General features: G+C 49.1%; 1 protein-coding gene across 1 annotated transcript in view; it reads right to left on the bottom strand.

The window, feature by feature from the left end:
- Positions 1-20576, bottom strand: part of ift74 (intraflagellar transport 74) — a 103174-nt gene that overhangs the window by 67793 nt on the left and 14805 nt on the right. Inside the window, exons 9-11 of the mRNA XM_065007667.1 lie at positions 20036-20174; positions 16090-16152; positions 14287-14430 (exon numbers count right to left, since the gene is read on the bottom strand). Of these exons, the coding sequence (XP_064863739.1) occupies positions 14287-14430; positions 16090-16152; positions 20036-20174 (346 nt within the window). The remainder of the gene's footprint in view (positions 1-14286; positions 14431-16089; positions 16153-20035; positions 20175-20576) is intronic.

The raw sequence follows: 20576 nt of genomic DNA on the forward strand, positions 1-20576 counted from the left end.
AAACAGCCTGTCCTGTTTAAACAGCCTGTCCCTCTCCCTCTCCTGTTTAAACAGCCTGTCCCTCTCCTCTCCTCTCCTGTTTAAACAGCCTGTCCCTCTCCTCTCCTCTCCTGTTTAAACAGCCTGTCCCTCTCCTCTCCTCACCTGTTTAAACAGCCTGTCCCTCTCCTCTCCTGTTTAAACAGCCTGTCCCTCTCCTCTCCTGTTTAAACAGCCTGTCCCTCTCCTCCCTCTCCTGTTTAAACAGCCTGTCCCTCTCCTCTCCTGTTTAAACAGCCTGTCCCTCTCCTCCTCTCCTGTTTAAACAGCCTGTCCCTCTCCTCTCCTGTTTAAACAGCCTGTCCCTCTCCTCTCCTCACCTGTTTAAACAGCCTGTCCCTCTCCTCTCCTCACCTGTTTAAACAGCCTGTCCCTCTCCTCTCCTGTTTAAACAGCCTGTCCTCTCTCACCTGTTTAAACAGCCTGTCCCTCTCCTCTCCTGTTTAAACAGCCTGTCCCTCTCCTCTCCTGTTTAAACAGCCTGTCCCTCCTCCTGTTTAAACAGCCTGTCCCTCTCCTCTCCTGTTTAAACAGCCTGTCCCTCTCCTCTCCTGTTTAAACAGCCTGTCCCTCTCCTCTCCTGTTTAAACAGCCTGTCCCTCTCCTCTCCTGTTTAAACAGCCTGTCCCTCTCCTCTCCTGTTTAAACAGCCTGTCCCTCTCCTCTCCTGTTTAAACAGCCTGTCCCTCTCCTCTCCTCTCCTGTTTAAACAGCCTGTCCCTGTCCCTCTCCTGTTTAAACAGCCTGTCCCTCTCCTCTCTCTCCTGTTTAAACAGCCTGTCCCTCTCCTCTCCTGTTTAAACAGCCTGTCCCTCTCCTCTCTCTCTGTTTAAACAGCCTGTCCCTCTCCTCTCCTCTCCTGTTTAAACAGCCTGTCCCTCTCCTCTCCTGTTTAAACAGCCTGTCCCTCTCTCCTCTCCTCTCCTGTTTAAACAGCCTGTCCCTCTCCTCTCCTCTCCTGTTTAAACAGCCTGTCCCTCTCCTCTCCTGTTTAAACAGCCTGTCCCTCTCAGCCTCCCTCTCTCCTGTTTAAACAGCCTGTCCCTCTCCTCCTCTCCTGTTTAAACAGCCTGTCCCTCTCCTCTCCTGTTTAAACAGCCTGTCCCTCTCCTCTCCTGTTTAAACAGCCTGTCCCTCTCCTCTCCTCTCCTGTTTAAACAGCCTGTCCCTCTCCTCTCCTGTTTAAACAGCCTGTCCCTCTCCTCTCCTCTCCTGTTTAAACAGCCTGTCCCTCTCCTCTCCTCTCCTGTTTAAACAGCCTGTCCCTCTCCTCTCCTCTCCTGTTTAAACAGCCTGTCCCTCTCCTCTCCTGTTTAAACAGCCTGTCCCTCTCCTCTCCTCACCTGTTTAAACAGCCTGTCCCTCTCCTCTCCTGTTTAAACAGCCTGTCCCTCTCCTCTCCTGTTTAAACAGCCTGTCCCTCTCCTGTTTAAACAGCCTGTCCCTCTCCTCTCCTGTTTAAACAGCCTGTCCCTCTCCTCTCTCAAAACTCCTCTCCTCTCCTGTTTAAACAGCCTGTCCCTCTCCTCTCCTGTTTAAACAGCCTGTCCCTCTCCTCTCCCTGTTTAAACAGCCTGTCCCTCTCTCCTGTTTAAACAGCCTGTCCCTCTCCTCTCCTGTTTAAACAGCCTGTCCCTCCTCTCCTGTTTAAACAGCCTGTCCCTCCTCTCCTCTCCTGTTTAAACAGCCTGTCCCTCTCCTCTCCTCTCCTGTTTAAACAGCCTGTCCCTCTCTCCTCTCCTGTTTAAACAGCCTGTCCCTCTCCCTCTCCTGTTTAAACAGCCTGTCCCTCTCCTCACCTGTTTAAACAGCCTGTCCCTCTCCTCTCCTGTTTAAACAGCCTGTCCCTCTCCCTCTCCCTGTTTAAACAGCCTGTCCCTCTCTCTCCTGTTTAAACAGCCTGTCCCTCTCCTCTCCTCACCTGTTTAAACAGCCTGTCCCTCTCCTCTCCTGTTTAAACAGCCTGTCCCTCTCCTCTCCTGTTTAAACAGCCTGTCCCTCTCCTCTCCTGTTTAAACAGCCTGTCCCTCTCCTCTCCTGTTTAAACAGCCTGTCCCTCTCCTCTCCTGTTTAAACAGCCTGTCCCTCCTCCCTCTCCTGTTTAAACAGCCTGTCCCTCTCCTCTCCTGTTTAAACAGCCTGTCCCTCTCCTCTCTCTCCTGTTTAAACAGCCTGTCCCTCTCCTCTCCTGTTTAAACAGCCTGTCCCTCTCCTCTCCTCTCCTGTTTAAACAGCCTGTCCCTCTCCTCTCCTGTTTAAACAGCCTGTCCCTCTCCTCTCCTCTCCTGTTTAAACAGCCTGTCCCTCTCCTCTCCTGTTTAAACAGCCTGTCCCTCTCCTCTCCTGTTTAAACAGCCTGTCCCTCTCCTCTCCTGTTTAAACAGCCTGTCCCTCTCCTCCCTGTTTAAACAGCCTGTCCCTCTCCTCTCCTGTTTAAACAGCCTGTCCCTCTCCTCCCTCTCCTGTTTAAACAGCCTGTCCCTCTCCTCCTCACCTGTTTAAACAGCCTGTCCCTCTCCTCTCCTCTCCTGTTTAAACAGCCTGTCCCTCTCCTCTCCTGTTTAAACAGCCTGTCCCTCTCCTCTCCTCAGCCTGTCCTCTCACCTGTTTAAACAGCCTGTCCCTCTCCTCTCCTCTGTTTAAACAGCCTGTCCCTCTCTCCTCACCTGTTTAAACAGCCTGTCCCTCTCCTCACCTGTTTAAACAGCCTGTCCCTCTCCTGTCCCTCCTCTCCTGTTTAAACAGCCTGTCCCTCTCCTCTCCTGTTTAAACAGCCTGTCCCTCCTCTCTCCTGTTTAAACAGCCTGTCCCTCTCTCTCCTGTTTAAACAGCCTGTCCCTCCTCTCCTGTTTAAACAGCCTGTCCCTCCTCCCTGTTTAAACAGCCTGTCCCTCTCCTGTTTAAACAGCCTGTCCCTCTCCTCTCCTGTTTAAACAGCCTGTCCCTCTCCCTCCTGTTTAAACAGCCTGTCCCTCTCCTCTCCTCAGCCTGTCCCTCCTCCTCTCCTGTTTAAACAGCCTGTCCCTCTCCTCTCCTCACCTGTTTAAACAGCCTGTCCCTCTCCTCTCCTGTTTAAACAGCCTGTCCCTCTCCTCTCCTCACCTGTTTAAACAGCCTGTCCCTCCTCCTCTCCTGTTTAAACAGCCTGTCCCTCTCTCTCCTGTTTAAACAGCCTGTCCCTCTCCTCTCCTCTCCTGTTTAAACAGCCTGTCCCTCTCCTCTCTCCTGTTTAAACAGCCTGTCCCTCTCCTCTCCTCTCCTGTTTAAACAGCCTGTCCCTCTCCTCTCCTGTTTAAACAGCCTGTCCCTCCTCCTGTTTAAACAGCTCCCTCCTCTCCTGTTTAAACAGCCTGTCCCTCTCCTCTCCTGTTTAAACAGCCTGTCCCTCTCCTCTCCTGTTTAAACAGCCTGTCCTCTCCTCTCCTCTCCTGTTTAAACAGCCTGTCCCTCTCCTCTCCTGTTTAAACAGCCTGTCCCCTCTCCTCTCCTGTTTAAACAGCCTGTCCCTCTCCTCTCCTGTTTAAACAGCCTGTCCCTCTCCTCTCCTCTCCTGTTTAAACAGCCTGTCCCTCTCCTCTCTCCCTGTTTAAACAGCCTGTCCCTCTCCTCTCCTCTCCTGTTTAAACAGCCTGTCCCTCTGTTTAAACCTCCCTCTCCTCTCCTGTTTAAACAGCCTGTCCCTCTCCTCTCCTGTTTAAACAGCCTGTCCCTCTCTCCTCTCCTCCCTGTTTAAACAGCCTGTCCCTCTCCTCTCCTGTTTAAACAGCCTGTCCCTCTCCTCTCCTGTTTAAACAGCCTGTCCTGTTTAAACAGCCTGTCCCTCTCCTCTCCTGTTTAAACAGCCTGTCCTCTCTCTCTGTTTAAACAGCCTGTCCTCTCCTGTTTAAACAGCCTGTCCCTCTCCTCCTCTCCTGTTTAAACAGCCTGTGTCCCTCTCCTCTCCTGTTTAAACAGCCTGTCCCTCTCCTCTCCTCTCCTGTTTAAACAGCCTGTCCCTCTCCTCTCCTCTCCTGTTTAAACAGCCTGTCCCTCTCCTCCCTCTCCTGTTTAAACAGCCTGTCCCTCTCACCTGTTTAAACAGCCTGTCCTCCTCCCTGTTTAAACAGCCTGTCCCTCTCCTCTCCCTGTTTAAACAGCCTGTCCCTCTCTCCTCTCTCTGTTTAAACAGCCTGTCCCTCTCCTCTCCTGTTTAAACAGCCTGTCCCTCTCCTCTCCTGTTTAAACAGCCTGTTTCCTGTTTAAACAGCCTGTCCCTCTCCTCTCTCTCCCTGTTTAAACAGCCTGTCCCTCTCTCCTCTCCTGTTTAAACAGCCTGTCCCTCTCCTCTCCTCTCCTCAGCCTGTCCTCTCCTCTCCTGTTTAAACAGCCTGTCCCTCTCCCTGTTTAAACAGCCTCCTCTCCCCCTTCTCTCTCCCTGTTTAAACAGCCTGTCCTCTCTCTCTCTCCTGTTTAAACAGCCTGTCCCTCTCTCTCCTCTCCTGTTTAAACAGCCTGTCCTCTCCTCTCCCTGTTTAAACAGCCTGTCCTCTCCTCCTCTCCTGTTTAAACAGCCTGTCCCTCTCCTCAGCCTGTCCTGTTTAAACAGCCTGTCCCTCTCCTCTCCTCTCCTGTTTAAACAGCCTGTCCTCTCCTCTCCTCTCCTGTTTAAACAGCCTGTCCTCTCCTCTCTCCTGTTTAAACAGCCTGTCCCTCCTGTTTAAACAGCCTGTCCCTCCTCTCCTCTCCTGTTTAAACAGCCTGTCCCTCTCCTCTCCTGTTTAAACAGCCTGTCCCTCTCCTGTTTTAAACAGCCTGTCCCTCTCCTCACCTGTTTAAACAGCCTGTCCCTCTCCTCTCCTGTTTAAACAGCCTGTCCCTCTCCCTCTCCTGTTTAAACAGCCTGTCCCTTCCTCCTGTTTAAACAGCTCCCTCCTGTTTAAACAGCCTGTCCTCTCTCCTCTCCTGTTTAAACAGCCTGTCCCTCTCCTCTCCTCACCTGTTTAAACAGCCTGTCCCTCTCCTCTCCTCACCTGTTTAAACAGCCTGTCCCTCTCCTCTCCTGTTTAAACAGCCTGTCCCTCTCCTCTCCTGTTTAAACAGCCTGTCCCTCTCCTCTCCTGTTTAAACAGCCTGTCCCTCTCCTCTCTCCTCCCTCCTGTTTAAACAGCCTGTCCCTCTCCCTCTCCTGTTTAAACAGCCTGTCCCTCTCCTCCTCCCTGTTTAAACAGCCTGTCCCCTCTCCTGCCTGTCCTCTCCTGTTTAAACAGCCTGTCCCTCTCCTCACCTGTTTAAACAGCCTGTCCCTCTCCTCTCCTGTTTAAACAGCCTGTCCTCTCCTTTAAACAGCTCCCTGTTTAAACAGCCTGTCCCTCTCCTCTCCTGTTTAAACAGCCTGTCCCTCTCCTCTCCTCCTCCTGTTTAAACAGCCTGTCCCTCCTCTCCTCTCCTGTTTAAACAGCCTGTCCCTTCTCTCCTGTTTAAACAGCCTGTCCTCTCCTCTCCTGTTTAAACAGCCTGTCCTCTCCCTCTCCTGTTTAAACAGCCTGTCCCTCTCCTCTCCTGTTTAAACAGCCTGTCCCTCTCCTCTCCTGTTTAAACAGCCTGTCCTCTCTCCTGTTAAACAGCCTGTCCTCCTCCTGTTTAAACAGCCTGTCCTCTCCTCTCCTGTTTAAACAGCCTGTCCCTCTCCTCTCCTCTCCTGTTTAAACAGCCTGTCCCTCTCCTCTCCTGTTTAAACAGCCTGTCCCTCCTCTCCCTCTCCTGTTTAAACAGCCTGTCCCTCTCCTCTCCTGTTTAAACAGCCTGTCCCTCTCCTCTCCTGTTTAAACAGCCTGTCCCTCTCCTCTCCTCTCCTGTTTAAACAGCCTGTCCCTGTCCCTCAGCCTCCTCTCCTGTTTAAACAGCCTGTCCTCCTTTCCCTCTGTTTAAACAGCCCTCTCCTGTTTAAACAGCCTGTCCCTCTCCTCTCCTCTCCTGTTTAAACAGCCTGTCCCTCTCCTCTCCTCTCCTGTTTAAACAGCCTGTCCCTCTCCTCCCTGTTTAAACAGCCTCTCCTCTCCTCTCCTGTTTAAACAGCCTGTCCCTCTCCTCTCCTGTTTAAACAGCCTGTCCTCTCCTCTCCTGTTTAAACAGCCTGTCCCTCTCTCCTCTCCTGTTTAAACAGCCTGTCCCTCTCCCTCCCTGTTTAAACAGCCTGTCCCTCTCCCTCTCCTGTTTAAACAGCCTGTCCCTCTCCTGTTTAAACAGCCTGTCCCTCTCCCTCTCCTGTTTAAACAGCCTGTCCCTCTCTCTCCTCCCTGTTTAAACAGCCTGTCCCTCTCCTGTTTAAACAGCCTGTCCTTCTCCTCTCCTGTTTAAACAGCCTGTCCCTTCCCTCTCCTCCCTGTTTAAACAGCCTGTCCCTCCTGTTTAAACAGCCTGTCCTCCTCTCCTGTTTAAACAGCCTGTCCCTCTCCTCTCTCCTGTTTAAACAGCCTGTCCCTCTCTCTCCCTGTTTAAACAGCCTGTCCCTCTCCTCTCCTCTCCTGTTTAAACAGCCTGTCCCTCTCCTCACCTGTTTAAACAGCCTGTCCCTCCTCTCCCCTCCTGTTTAAACAGCCTGTCCCTCTCCTCTCCTGTTTAAACAGCCTGTCCTCTCTCTCCTCTCCTGTTTAAACAGCCTGTCCCTCTCCTCCCTCTCCTGTTTAAACAGCCTGTCCCTCTCCTCTCCTCTCCTGTTTAAACAGCCTGTCCCTCCTCTCCTGTTTAAACAGCCTGTCCCTCTCTCCTGTTTAAACAGCCTGTCCCTGTCCCTCTCCCTGTTTAAACAGCCTGTCCCTCTCCTCCCTGTTTAAACAGCCTGTCCCTCCTCTCCTGTTTAAACAGCCTGTCCCTCTCCCCTGTTTAAACAGCCTGTCCTCCTGTTTAAACAGCCTGTCCCTCTCCTCTCCTCTCCTGTTTAAACAGCCTGTCCCTCTCCTCTCCTGTTTAAACAGCCTGTCCCTCCTCCCTCTCCTGTTTAAACAGCCTGTCCCTCTCCTCCTCTCCTGTTTAAACAGCCTGTCCCTCTCCTCTCCTGTTTAAACAGCCTGTCCTCTCCCTCCTGTTTAAACAGCCTGTCCTCTCCTGTTTAAACAGCCTGTCCCTCTCCCTCTCCTCTCCTGTTTAAACAGCCTGTCCCTCTCCTCCTCTCCTGTTTAAACAGCCTGTCCCTCTCCTCTCTCTCCTGTTTAAACAGCCTGTCCTCTCCCTCTCCCTGTTTAAACAGCCTGTCCCTCTCCTCACCTGTTTAAACAGCCTGTCCCTCTCCTCTCCTGTTTAAACAGCCTGTCCCTCTCTCCTCCCTGTTTAAACAGCCTGTCCTCTCCTCTCCTGTTTAAACAGCCTGTCCCTCTCCTCTCCTGTTTAAACAGCCTGTCCCTCTCCTCTCCTCATCCTCCTCACCTGTTTAAACAGCCTGTCCCTCTCCTCTCTCTCAGCCTGTTTAAACAGCCTGTCCCTCTCCTCCTCTCTCCTGTTTAAACAGCCTGTCCCTCTCCTCTCCTGTTTAAACAGCCTGTCCCTCTCCTCCTCTCCTGTTTAAACAGCCTGTCCCTCTCCCTCTCCTGTTTAAACAGCCTGTCCCTCTCCTCTCCTGTTTAAACAGCCTGTCCCTCTCTCTCCTGTTTAAACAGCCTGTCCCTCTCCTCTCCTGTTTAAACAGCCTGTCCCTCCTCTCCTCACCTGTTTAAACAGCCTGTCCAGCCTGTTTAAACAGCCTGTCCCTCTCCTCTCCTGTTTAAACAGCCTGTCCTCTCTCTCTCTCCTGTTTAAACAGCCTGTCCCTCTCCTGTTTAAACAGCCTGTCTCCTCTCCTGTTTAAACAGCCTGTCCCTCTCCTCTCCTGTTTAAACAGCCTGTCCCTCTCCTCTCCTCTCCTGTTTAAACAGCCTGTCCCTCTCCTCTCCTGTTTAAACAGCCTGTTTAAACAGCCTGTCCCTCTCCTCTCCTGTTTAAACAGCCTGTCCCTCTCCTCTCCTCCCTGTTTAAACAGCCTGTCCCTCTCCTCTCCTGTTTAAACAGCCTGTCCCTCTCCTCTCCTCTCCTGTTTAAACAGCCTGTCCCTCTCCCTCTCCTGTTTAAACAGCCTGTCCCTCTCCTCCTGTCCTGTTTAAACAGCCTGTCCCTCTCCTCTCCTGTTTAAACAGCCTGTCCCTCTCCTCTCCTGTTTAAACAGCCTGTCCCTCTCCTCTCCTGTTTAAACAGCCTGTCCCTCTCCTCTCCTGTTTAAACATCCCTCTCCTCTCCTCTCCTGTTTAAACAGCCTGTCCCTCTCCTCTCCTGTTTAAACAGCCTGTCCCTCTCCTCTCCTCTCCTGTTTAAACAGCCTGTCCCTCTCCCTCAGCCTCCTCTCCTGTTTAAACAGCCTGTCCCTCTCCTCCCATCCTCCTGTTTAAACAGCCTGTCCCTCTCTCTCCTGTTTAAACAGCCTGTCCTCTCCTCTCCTGTTTAAACAGCCTGTCCCTCTCCTCCCTCTCCTGTTTAAACAGCCTGTCCCTCTCCTCTCTCCTGTTTAAACAGCCTGTCCCTCTCCTCTCCTGTTTAAACAGCCTGTCCTCTCCTCCTCCTGTTTAAACAGCCTGTCCCTCTCCTCTCCTGTTTAAACAGCCTGTCCCTCCTCTCTCCTGTTTAAACAGCCTGTCCCTCTCCTCTCCTGTTTAAACAGCCTGTCCCTCTCCTCTCCTGTTTAAACAGCCTGTCCCTTAAACAGCCTGTCCCTCTCCTCTCCTCTCCTGTTTAAACAGCCTGTCCCTCTCCTCTCCTGTTTAAACAGCCTGTCCCTCTCCTCTCCTGTTTAAACAGCCTGTCCCTCCTCCCTCTCCTGTCCTGTTTTAAACAGCCTGTCCCTCTCCTCTCCTCTCCTGTTTAAACAGCCTGTCCCTCTCCTCACCTGTTTAAACAGCCTGTCCCTCTCCTCTCCTCCTGTTTAAACAGCCTGTCCCTCCCTCTCCTGTTTAAACAGCCTGTCCCTCTCCTCTCCTGTTTAAACAGCCTGTCCCTCTCCTCTCCTGTTTAAACAGCCTGTCCTCTCCTGTTTAAACAGCCTGTCCCTCTCCTCTCCTGTTTAAACAGCCTGTCCCTCTCCTCTCCTGTTTAAACAGCCTGTCCCTCTCCCTCTCCTGTTTAAACAGCCTGTCCCTCCTCCTCTCCTGTTTAAACAGCCTGTCCCTCTCCTCAGCCTCCTCTCCTGTTTAAACAGCCTGTCCCTCTCCTCTCCTCTCCTGTTTAAACAGCCTGTCCCTCTCCTCTCCTGTTTAAACAGCCTGTCCCTCTCCTCTCCTGTTTAAACAGCCTGTCCCTCTCCTCTCCTCTCCTGTTTAAACAGCCTGTCCCTCTCCTCTCCTGTTTAAACAGCCTGTCCCTCTCCCTCTCCTCTGTCCTGTTTAAACAGCCTGTCCTCTCCTCTCCTGTTTAAACAGCCTGTCCCTCTCCTCTCCTGTTTAAACAGCCTGTCCCTCTCCTGTCCCTCCCTGTTTAAACAGCCTGTCCCTCTCCTCTCCTGTTTAAACAGCCTGTCCCTCTCCTCACCTGTTTAAACAGCCTGTCCCTCTCTCCCTCTCCTGTTTAAACAGCCTGTCCCTCCTCAGCCTCCTCTCCTGTTTAAACAGCCTGTCCCTCTCCTCTCCTCTCCTGTTTAAACAGCCTGTCCCTCTCCTCTCCTGTTTAAACAGCCTGTCCCTCCTCCTCCTCTCCTGTTTAAACAGCCTGTCCCTCTCCTCCTCACCTGTTTAAACAGCCTGTCCCTCTCCTCTCCTCTCCTGTTTAAACAGCCTGTCCCTCTCCTCTCCTCCTGTTTAAACAGCCTGTCCCTCTCCTCTCACCTGTTTAAACAGCCTGTCCCTCTCTCTCCTCTCCTGTTTAAACAGCCTGTCCCTCTCCTCCTGTTTAAACAGCCTCCTCTCTCCTGTTTAAACAGCCTGTCCCTCTCCTCTCCTCTCCTGTTTAAACAGCCTGTCCCTCTCCTCCCTCTCCTGTTTAAACAGCCTTCCCTAAACAGCCTGTCCTCTCTCAGCCTGTCCCTCTCTCTCCTGTTTAAACAGCCTGTCCCTCTCCTCCTCTCCTGTTTAAACAGCCTGTCCCTCCTGTTTAAACAGCCTGTCCCTCTCCTCCTCCTGTTTAAACAGCCTGTCCCTCCTCCCTCTCCTGTTTAAACAGCCTGTCCCTCTCCTCTCCTGTTTAAACAGCCTGTCCCTCTCCTCTCCTCTCCTGTTTAAACAGCCTGTCCCCTCTCCTCCTCTCCTGTTTAAACAGCCTGTCCCTCTCCTCTCCTGTTTAAACAGCCTGTCCCTCTCCTCTCCTCTCCTGTTTAAACAGCCTGTCCCTCTCCTCTCCTCCCTGTTTAAACAGCCTGTCCCTCTCCTCCTGTTTAAACAGCCTGTCTCCTCACCTGTTTAAACAGCCTGTCCCTCTCCTCTCCTCACCTGTTTAAACAGCCTGTCCCTCTCCTCTCCTGTTTAAACAGCCTGTCCCTCTCCCTCTCCTCTCCTGTTTAAACAGCCTGTCCCTCTCCTCTCCTGTTTAAACAGCCTGTCCCTCTCCTCTCCCTGTTTAAACAGCCTGTCCCTCTCCTCTCCTGTTTAAACAGCCTGTCCCTCCCTCTCCTGTTTAAACAGCCTGTTTAAAACAGCCTGTCCCTCCCTCACCTGTTTAAACAGCCTGTCCCTCTCCTCTCCTGTTTAAACAGCCTGTCCCTCTCCTCTCCTGTTTAAACAGCCTGTCCCTCTCCTGTTTAAACAGCCTGTCCCTCTCCTCTCCTGTTTAAACAGCCTGTCCCTCTCCTCTCCTGTTTAAACAGCCTGTCCCTCTCCTCTCCTCCCTGTTTAAACAGCCTGTCCCTCTCCTCTCCTGTTTAAACAGCCTCCCTCCCTCTCCTTAAACAGCCTGTTTAAACAGCCTGTCCTCTCCTCTCCTGTTTAAACAGCCTGTCCCTCTCCTCTCCTGTTTAAACAGCCTGTCCCTCTCCTCTCCTGTTTAAACAGCCTGTCCCTCTCCTTCCTCCCTGTTTAAACAGCCTGTCCCTCTCCTCTCCCTGTTTAAACAGCCTGTCCCTCTCCTCTCCTCTCCTGTTTAAACAGCCTGTCCCTCTCCTCCTCTCCTGTTTAAACAGCCTGTCCCTCTCCTCCCTCAGCCTGTCCTGTTTAAACAGCCTGTCCCTCTCCTCTCCTGTTTAAACAGCCTGTCCCTCCTCCTCTCCTGTTTAAACAGCCTGTCCCTCTCCTCTCCTGTTTAAACAGCCTGTCCTCTCCTGTTTAAACAGCCTGTCCCTCTCTCTCTCCTGTTTAAACAGCCTGTCCCTCTCCTCTCCTCTCCTGTTTAAACAGCCTGTCCCTCTCCTCTCCTCTCCTGTTTAAACAGCCTGTCCCCTCTCCTCTCCTGTTTAAACAGCCTGTCCCTCTCCTCCTCCCTGTTTAAACAGCCTGTCCCTCTCCTCTCCTCTCCTGTTTAAACAGCCTGTCCCTCTCCTCTCCTGTTTAAACAGCCTGTCCCTCTCCCTCTCCTGTTTAAACAGCCTGTCCCTCTCCTCTCCTGTTTAAACAGCCTGTCCCTCTCCTGTTTAAACAGCCTGTCCCTCTCCTCTCCTGTTTAAACAGCCTGTCCCTCTCCTCTCCTGTTTAAACAGCCTGTCCCTCTCCTCTCCTGTTTAAACAGCCTGTCCCTCTCCTCCTCCTGTTTAAACAGCCTGTCCCTCTCACCTGTTTAAACAGCCTGTCCTCTCCTTTTAAACAGCCTGTCCCTCTCCTCCTCCTGTTTAAACAGCCTGTCCCTCCTCTCTCCCTGTTTAAACAGCCTGTCCCTCTCCTCTCCTCTCCTGTTTAAACAGCCTGTCCCTCTCCTCTCCTGTTTAAACAGCCTGTCCCTCTCCTCCCTCTCCTGTTTAAACAGCCTGTCCCTCTCCTCTCCTGTTTAAACAGCCTGTCCCTCTCCTCTCCTGTTTAAACAGCCTGTCCCTCTCCTCTCTCCTGTTTAAACAGCCTGTCCCTCTCCTCTCCTGTTTAAACAGCCTGTCCCTCTCCTCTCTCTCCTGTTTAAACAGCCTGTCCCTCTCCTCTCCTGTTTAAACAGCCTGTCCCTCTCTCTCTCCTGTTTAAACAGCCTGTCCCTCTCCTCTCCTGTTTAAACAGCCTGTCCCTCTCCTCTCCTGTTTAAACAGCCTGTCCCTCTCCTCTCCTCTCCTGTTTAAACAGCCTGTCCTCTCCTCTCCTGTTTAAACAGCCTGTCCCTCTCCTCTCCTCAGTTTAAACAGCCTGTCCCTCTCCTCTCCTGTTTAAACAGCCTGTCCCTCTCTCCTCTCCTGTTTAAACAGCCTGTCCCTCTCTCCTGTTTAAACAGCCTGTCCCTCTCCTCTCCTGTTTAAACAGCCTGTCCCTCTCCTCTCCTGTTTAAACAGCCTGTCCCTCTCCTCTCCTGTTTAAACAGCCTGTCCTCTCCTCCAGCCTCACCTGTTTAAACAGCCTGTCCCTCTCCTCTCCTGTTTAAACAGCCTGTCCCTCTCCTCTCCCTCACCTGTTTAAACAGCCTGTCCCTCTCCTCTCCTCTCCTGTTTAAACAGCCTGTCCCTCTCCTCTCCTCTCCTGTTTAAACAGCCTGTCCCTCTCCTCTCCTCTCCTGTTTAAACAGCCTGTCCCTCTCCTCTCCTCTCCTGTTTAAACAGCCTGTCCCTCTCCTCTCCTGTTTAAACAGCCTGTCCCTCTCCTCTCCTCACCTGTTTAAACAGCCTGTCCCTCTCCTCTCCTGTTTAAACAGCCTGTCCCTTCCTCTCTCCTCTCCTGTTTAAACAGCCTGTCCCTCTCCTCTCCTCTCCTGTTTAAACAGCCTGTCCCTCTCCTCTCTCCTGTTTAAACAGCCTGTCCCTCTCCTCTCCTGTTTAAACAGCCTGTCCCTCTCCTCTCCTCACCTGTTTAAACAGCCTGTCCCTCTCCTCTCCTCTCCTGTTTAAACAGCCTGTCCCTCTCCTCTCCTGTTTAAACAGCCTGTCCCTCTCCTCTCCTGTTTAAACAGCCTGTCCCTCTCCTCTCCTGTTTAAACAGCCTGTCCCTCTCCTCTCCTGTTTAAACAGCCTGTCCCTCTCCTCTCCTGTTTAAACAGCCTGTCCTCTCCTCTCAGCCTGTCCCTCCTCTCCTGTTTAAACAGCCTGTCCCTCTCCTCTCCTGTTTAAACAGCCTGTCCCTCTCCTCTCCTGTTTAAACAGCCTGTCCCTCTCCTCTCCTGTTTAAACAGCCTGTCCCTCTCCTCTCCTGTTTAAACAGCCTGTCCCTCTCCTCTCCTGTTTAAACAGCCTGTCCCTCTCCTCTCCTCACCTGTTTAAACAGCCTGTCCCTCTCCTCTCCTGTTTAAACAGCCTGTCCCTCTCCTCACCTGTTTAAACAGCCTGTCCCTCTCCTCTCCTCTCCTGTTTAAACAGCCTGTCCCTCTCCTCTCCTGTTTAAACAGCCTGTCCCTCTCCTCTCCTCTTGTTTAAACAGCCTGTCCCTCTCCTCTCCTGTTTAAACAGCCTGTCCCTCTCCTCTCCTCTCCTGTTTAAACAGCCTGTCCCTCTCCTCTCCTCTCCTGTTTAAACAGCCTGTCCCTCTCCTCTCCTGTTTAAACAGCCTGTCCCTCTCCTCTCCTCTCCTGTTTAAACAGCCTGTCCCTCTCCTCTCCTCTCCTGTTTAAACAGCCTGTCCCTCTCCTCTCCTGTTTAAACAGCCTGTCCCTCTCCTCTCCTGTTTAAACATCCTGTCCCTGTTTAAACAGCCTGTCCCTCTCCTCTCCTCACCTGTTTAAACAGCCTGTCCCTCTCCTCTCCTGTTTAAACAGCCTGTCCCTCTCCTCTCCTGTTTAAACAGCCTGTCCCTCTCCTCTCCTGTTTAAACAGCCTGTCCCTCTCCTCTCCTGTTTAAACAGCCTGTCCCTCTCCTCTCCTCACCTGTTTAAACAGCCTGTCCCTCTCCTCTCCTCACCTGTTTAAACAGCCTGTCCCTCTCCTCTCCTCACCTGTTTAAACAGCCTGTCCCTCTCCTCTCCTCTCCTGTTTAAACAGCCTGTCCCTCTCCTCACCTGTTTAAACAGCCTGTCCCTCTCCTCTCCTCTCCTGTTTAAACAGCCTGTCCCTCTCCTCACCTGTTTAAACAGCCTGTCCCTCTCCTCTCCTGTTTAAACAGCCTGTCCCTCTCCTCTCCTGTTTAAACAGCCTGTCCCTCTCCTCTCCTCTCCTGTTTAAACAGCCTGTCCCTCTCCTCTCCTGTTTAAACAGCCTGTCCCTCTCCTCACCTGTTTAAACAGCCTGTCCCTCTCCTCCTGGGGCGATCCCATGCTCTTGTCCTCTGCCACCATGGCGTCTCTCTTCAGCTCCAGCTCCTGAAGCTTCTCGTGTAGTAACACAGCTTCCCGTTTCACCTGGGAGTGATACAGCTCCTACGGACATCACACAGGACAGAGGGGACAGAAGGGATTGAGTCAGTGTGGATGGACGGGTCTAACTACCTGTTTGGTGGACGGCCCTGACTCCCTCTATGGGACCAACGACATCTACCCTGGTTTAATACAACCACGATGGCAACAGACTAAAAGGTGTGTGACTAAAATGAACATTTTGGGGGTTTTCAGGTAATACAGTACCCAATCTATAACCATTAAAACATGCTCTTCAAACCTTGATTTGATCATTGGTCATTATAATGGATATGATTCAGCCTATGAGTGAATGAGCTTGTTGATTCAGCCTATGAGTGAGCGAGCTTGTTGATTCTGCCCAGCCCAGATAACTAGGTGAGACAACCACATATCACAGTCATAGTCAGTACATTCATCTTCAGATAGCTAGGTGGACCAGTCATAGTCAGTACATTCATCTCCAGATAGCTAGGTGGACCAGTCATAGTCAGTACATTCATCTTCAGATAGCTAGGTGGACCAGTCATAGTCAGTACATTCATCTCCAGATAGCTAGGTGGACCAGTCATAGTCAGGACATTCATCTCCAGATAGCTAGGTGGACCAGTCATAGTCAGTACATTCATCTCCAGATAGCTAGGTGGACCAGTCATAGTCAGTACATTCATCTCCAGATAGCTAGGTGGACCAGTCATAGTCAGTACATTCATCTCCAGATAGCTAGGTGGACCAGTCATAGTCAGTACATTCATCTCCAGATAGCTAGGTGGACCAGTCATAGTCAGTACATTCATCTCCAGATAGCTAGGTGGACCAGTCATAGTCAGTACATTCATCTACAGATAGCTAGGTGGACCAGTCATAGTCAGTACATTCATCTCCAGATAGCTAGGTGGACCAGTCATAGTCAGTACATTCATCTCCAGATAGCTAGGTGGACCAGTCATAGTCAGTACATTCATCTTCAGATAGCTAGGTGGACCAGTCATAGTCAGTACATTCATCTCCAGATAGCTAGGTGGACCAGTCATAGTCAGTACATTCATCTCCAGATAGCTAGGTGGACCAGTCATAGTCAGTACATTCATCTCCAGATAGCTAGGTGGACCAGTCATAGTCAGTACATTCATCTCCAGATAGCTAGGTGGACCAGTCATAGTCAGTACATTCATCTCCAGATAGCTAGGTGGACCAGTCATAGTCAGTACATTCATCTTCAGATAGCTAGGTGGACCAGTCATAGTCAGTACATTCATCTCCAGATAGCTAGGTGGACCAGTCATAGTCAGTACATTCATCTCCAGGTAGCTAGGTGGACCAGTCATAGTCAGTACATTCATCTTCAGATAGCTAGGTGGACCAGTCATAGTCAGTACATTCATCAGATAGCTAGGTGGACCAGTCATAGTCAGTACATTCATCTCCAGATAGCTAGGTGGACCAGTCATAGTCAGTACATTCATCTCCAGATAGCTAGGTGGGTCAACCACATATCACAGTCATAGAAAGTACATTTCAAATTAGTAGCTATTAGTAGCATCAGAGCTAGAGGGGGGTCAAGTGCAAGTGCTGCTTAATTATTCTAATATTTTTTGCGGGTGGGTGGGTCAAGGTGAGGATCATTAAAATATACTCTTTGAAGGGAATAGGGTGCCACTCAGGATGCACCCTGCCACTCACTGCTTCAAACGTCTCCTTCCGTGTTATGAGGGTGTCCAGCTCTTCCTGACGACCATCCAGCTCCTGAGAGAAAGACACACACAGGAGAACTTTAGTCCTTAATACCGACACCTGTTTAGCACGAGGCCGTCTGTCGTTGTTATCTATACGGCCAGCAGGGGCTGAGTCATGCAGCTTACTAACAGTTCTCACTGGGCATCAAGGACTGCTGTCTGATGGGGTAGCTACTGCTGTCTGATGGGGTAGCAACTGCTGTCTGATGGGGTAGCTACTGCTGTCTGATGGGGTAGCTACTGCTGTCTGATGGGGTAGCTACTGCTGTCTGATTGGGTAGCTACTGTGGTCTGATGGGGTAGCTACTGCTGTCTGATTGGGTAGCTACTGCGGTCTGATAGGGTAGCTACTGCTGTCTGATGGGGTAGCTACTGCTGTCTGATTTGGTTGCTACTGCTGTCTGATGGGGTAGCTACTGCGGTCTGATGGGGTAGCTACTGATGTCTGATGGGGTTGCTACTGCTGTCTGATGGGGTAGCTACTGCTGTCTGATGGGGTAGCTACTGCTGTCTGATGGGGTAGCTACTGCTGTCTGATGGGGTAGCTACTGCTGTCTGATGGGGTAGCTACTGCGGTCTGATGGGGTAGCTACTGCTGTCTGATAGGGTAGCTACTGCTGTCTGATAGGGTAGCTACTGCTGTCTGATAGAATAGCTACTGCTGTCGCTACAGTAACTGTTCCAGAGCACAGCACATAGAGTTCACCACCACGTGACACATCACTAACTTATCGTGAAAATAAATAAGCCCAGAGTCTCTTCTTTAACTGAAGGACTCCCATCCTCCATTGCCCCGTGACATGGCTATAGACTCCTATCTAAAGGCGTAAGGAGACATTGGAGTCTACAGCCATCCTCCATTGCCCCCGTGACATGGCTATAGACTCCTATCTAAAGGCATAAGGAGACATTGGAGTCTACAGCCATCCTCCATTGCCCCCGTGACATGGCTATAGACTCCTATCTAAAGGCATAAGGAGACATTGGAGTCTACAGCCATGTCACAGGGTTACATTCTCCCATCCATTCATAAAGTATCTCCGAGTAGCAGTGCTGATCTCGAATCAGGTCCTTGACTTATAACACATTTTGTTATTACAGCCTGAATGTCTTGTCACTGGCCTACACACAGTTCAACAACCTAAAACACAAGGCCAAATATACCCTGGAGTTGCTTACCTAGACGACATCGAATATTCCCCGAGTGTCCTAGTTACAGTTTTGACTTAAATCAGTTTGAAAATCTATGTCCAGACTTGAAGATGGCTGTCTAGCAATAATCAACAACCAACTTGACAGAGCTTGACTTTTTTGAGAATAAGGTGGAAAATATTGTACAATCCAGGTGTGCAAAGCTCTTAGAGAGAAAGACATCTGTAATCGCTGACTAAGGGGATTCTAACACGTATTGACTCAGGGGTGTGAATGCTTAGGTGAATGAGATTTTTCTGTATTTCATTTCAATAAAATTGCAGAAATGTTTAAAAAAAAATCACTTTGCCATTATGGGGTATTGTGTATTTATGGCTAAGGAAAAAAAATCACTTTGCCATTATGGGGTATTGTGTATTTATGGCTAAGGGAAAAAAATCACTTTGCCATTATGGGGTATTGTGTATTTATGGCTAAGGGAAAAAAATCACTTTGCCATTATGGGGTATATTGTGTATTTATGGCTAAGGGGAAAAAATCACTTTGCCATTATGGGGTATTGTGTATTTATGGCTAAGGGAAAAAAATCACTTTGCCATTATGGGGTATTGTGTATTTATGGCTAAGGAAAAAAATCACTTTGCCATTATGGGGTATTGTGTATTTATGGCTAAGGAAAAAATCACTTTGCCATTGGGGTATTGTGTATTTATGGCTAAGGGAAAAAATCACTTTGCCATTATGGGGTATTGTGTATTTATGGCTAAGGGAAAAAATCACTTTGCCATTATGGGGTATTGTGTATTTATGGCTAAGGAAAAAAATCACTTTGCCATTATGGGGTATTGTGTATTTATGGCTAAGGAAAAAAATCACTTTGCCATTATGGGGTATTGTGTATTTATGGCTAAGGGAAAAAAATCACTTTGCCATTATGGGGTATTGTGTATTTATGGCTAAGGAAAAAAATCACTTTGCCATTATGGGGTATTGTGTATTTATGGCTAAGGAAAAAAATCACTTTGCCATTATGGGGTATTGTGTATTTATGGCTAAGGGAAAAAAATCACTTTGCCATTATGGGGTATTGTGTATTTATGGCTAAGGAAAAAATCACTTTGCCATTATGGGGTATTGTGTATTTATGGCTAAGGGAAAAAATCACTTTGCCATTATGGGGTATTGTGTATTTATGGCTAAGGAAAAAAATCACTTTGCCATTATGGGGTATTGTGTATTTATGGCTAAGGAAAAAATCACTTTGCCATTATGGGGTATTGTGTATTTATGGCTAAGGAAAAAAATCACTTTGCCATTATGGGGTATTGTGTATTTATGGCTAAGGGAAAAAATCACTTTGCCATTATGGGGTATTGTGTATTTATGGCTAAGGGAAAAAATCACTTTGCCATTATGGGGTATTGTGTATTTATGGCTAAGGAAAAAAATCACTTTGCCATTATGGGGTATTGTGTATTTATGGCTAAGGAAAAAAATCACTTTGCCATTATGGGGTATTGTGTATTTATGGCTAAGGAAAAAATCACTTTGCCATTATGGGGTATTGTGTATTTATGGCTAAGGAAAAAAATCACTTTGCCATTATGGGGTATTGTGTATTTATGGCTAAGGGAAAAAAATCACTTTGCCATTATGGGGTATTGTGTATTTATGGCTAAGGAAAAAAATCACTTTGCCATTATGGGGTATTGTGTATTTATGGCTAAGGGAAAAAAATCACTTTGCCATTATGGGGTATTGTGTATTTATGGCTAAGGAAAAAAAATCACTTTGCCATTATGGGGTATTGTGTATTTATGGCTAAGGAAAAAAAATCACTTTGCCATTATGGGGTATTGTGTATTTATGGCTAAGGAAAAAAATCACTTTGCCATTATGGGGTATTGTGTATTTATGGCTAAGGAAAAAAAATCACTTTGCCATTATGGGGTATTGTGTATTTATGGCTAAGGGAAAAAATCACTTTGCCATTATGGGGTATTGTGTATTTATGGCTAAGGAAAAAAATCACTTTGCCATTATGGGGTATTGTGTATTTATGGCTAAGGAAAAAAATCACTTTGCCATTATGGGGTATTGTGTATTTATGGCTAAGGAAAAAAATCACTTTGCCATTATGGGGTATTGTGTATTTATGGCTAAGGAAAAAAAATCACTTTGCCATTATGGGGTATTGTGTATTTATGGCTAAGGAAAAAAATCACTTTGCCATTATGGGGTATTGTGTATTTATGGCTAAGGAAAAAAAATCACTTTGCCATTATGGGGTATTGTGTATTTATGGCTAAGGAAAAAAAATCACTTTGCCATTATGGGGTATTAGTGAATACAATGTTGAATTCAGGCTGTAACACAACAAAATGTGGAACAAGTCAAGGGGGAACAAGTCAAAGGGGAACAAGTCAAGGGGGAACAAGTCAAGGGGGAACAAGTCAAGGGGGAACAAGTCAAGGGGGAACAAGTCAAAGGGGAACAAGTCAAAGGGGAACAAGTCAAAGGGGAACAAGTCAAGGGGGAACAAGTCAAAGGGGAACAAGTCAAGGGGAACAAGTCAAAGGGGAACAAGTCAAGGGGAACAAGTCAAGGGGGAACAAGTCAAGGGGGAACAAGTCAAGGGGAACAAGTCAAGGGGGAACAAGTCAAAGGGTGTGAATAGTTTCTAAAAGGCATCTCATTGATTAAGATGTAAAACACCAAACTGATCCTGAATCAGCTCGGACCTGTAGCAGCTCGTCGTTGGTGGCCTTCATGGCAGCGTACTGGTCCTGTTTCTCTGGAGACATCTTTTTGATGATGTCATCAGCGGCCTGCTTCTCCCTCTCCATCTCCTCCTCCACCGCACAGATCATCTCTTCCTTCCTATAGAAACCAGAGGTAGGATAACGTCTTCCTTCCTATAGAAACCAGAGGTAGGTTAACGTCTTCCTTCCTAAAGAAACCAGAGGTAGGATAACGTCTTCCTTCCTAAAGAAACCAGAGGTAGGATAACGTCTTCCTTCCTATAGAAACCAGAGGTAGGATAACGTCTTCCTTCCTATAGAAACCAGAGGTAGGATAACGTCTTCCTTCCTATAGAAACCAGAGGTAGGATAACGTCTTCCTTCCTAAAGAAACCAGAGGTAGGATAACGTCTTCCTTCCTATAGAAACCAGAGGTAGGATAACGTCTTCCTTCCTATAGAAACCAGAGGTAGGATAACGTCTTCCTTCCTATAGAAACCAGAGGTAGGATAACGTCTTCCTTCCTATAGAAACCAGAGGT

This window comes from Oncorhynchus nerka, linkage group LG22, assembly GCF_034236695.1.
Source record: "Oncorhynchus nerka isolate Pitt River linkage group LG22, Oner_Uvic_2.0, whole genome shotgun sequence".
In the NCBI taxonomy this organism is placed as follows: Eukaryota; Metazoa; Chordata; class Actinopteri; order Salmoniformes; family Salmonidae; genus Oncorhynchus; species Oncorhynchus nerka.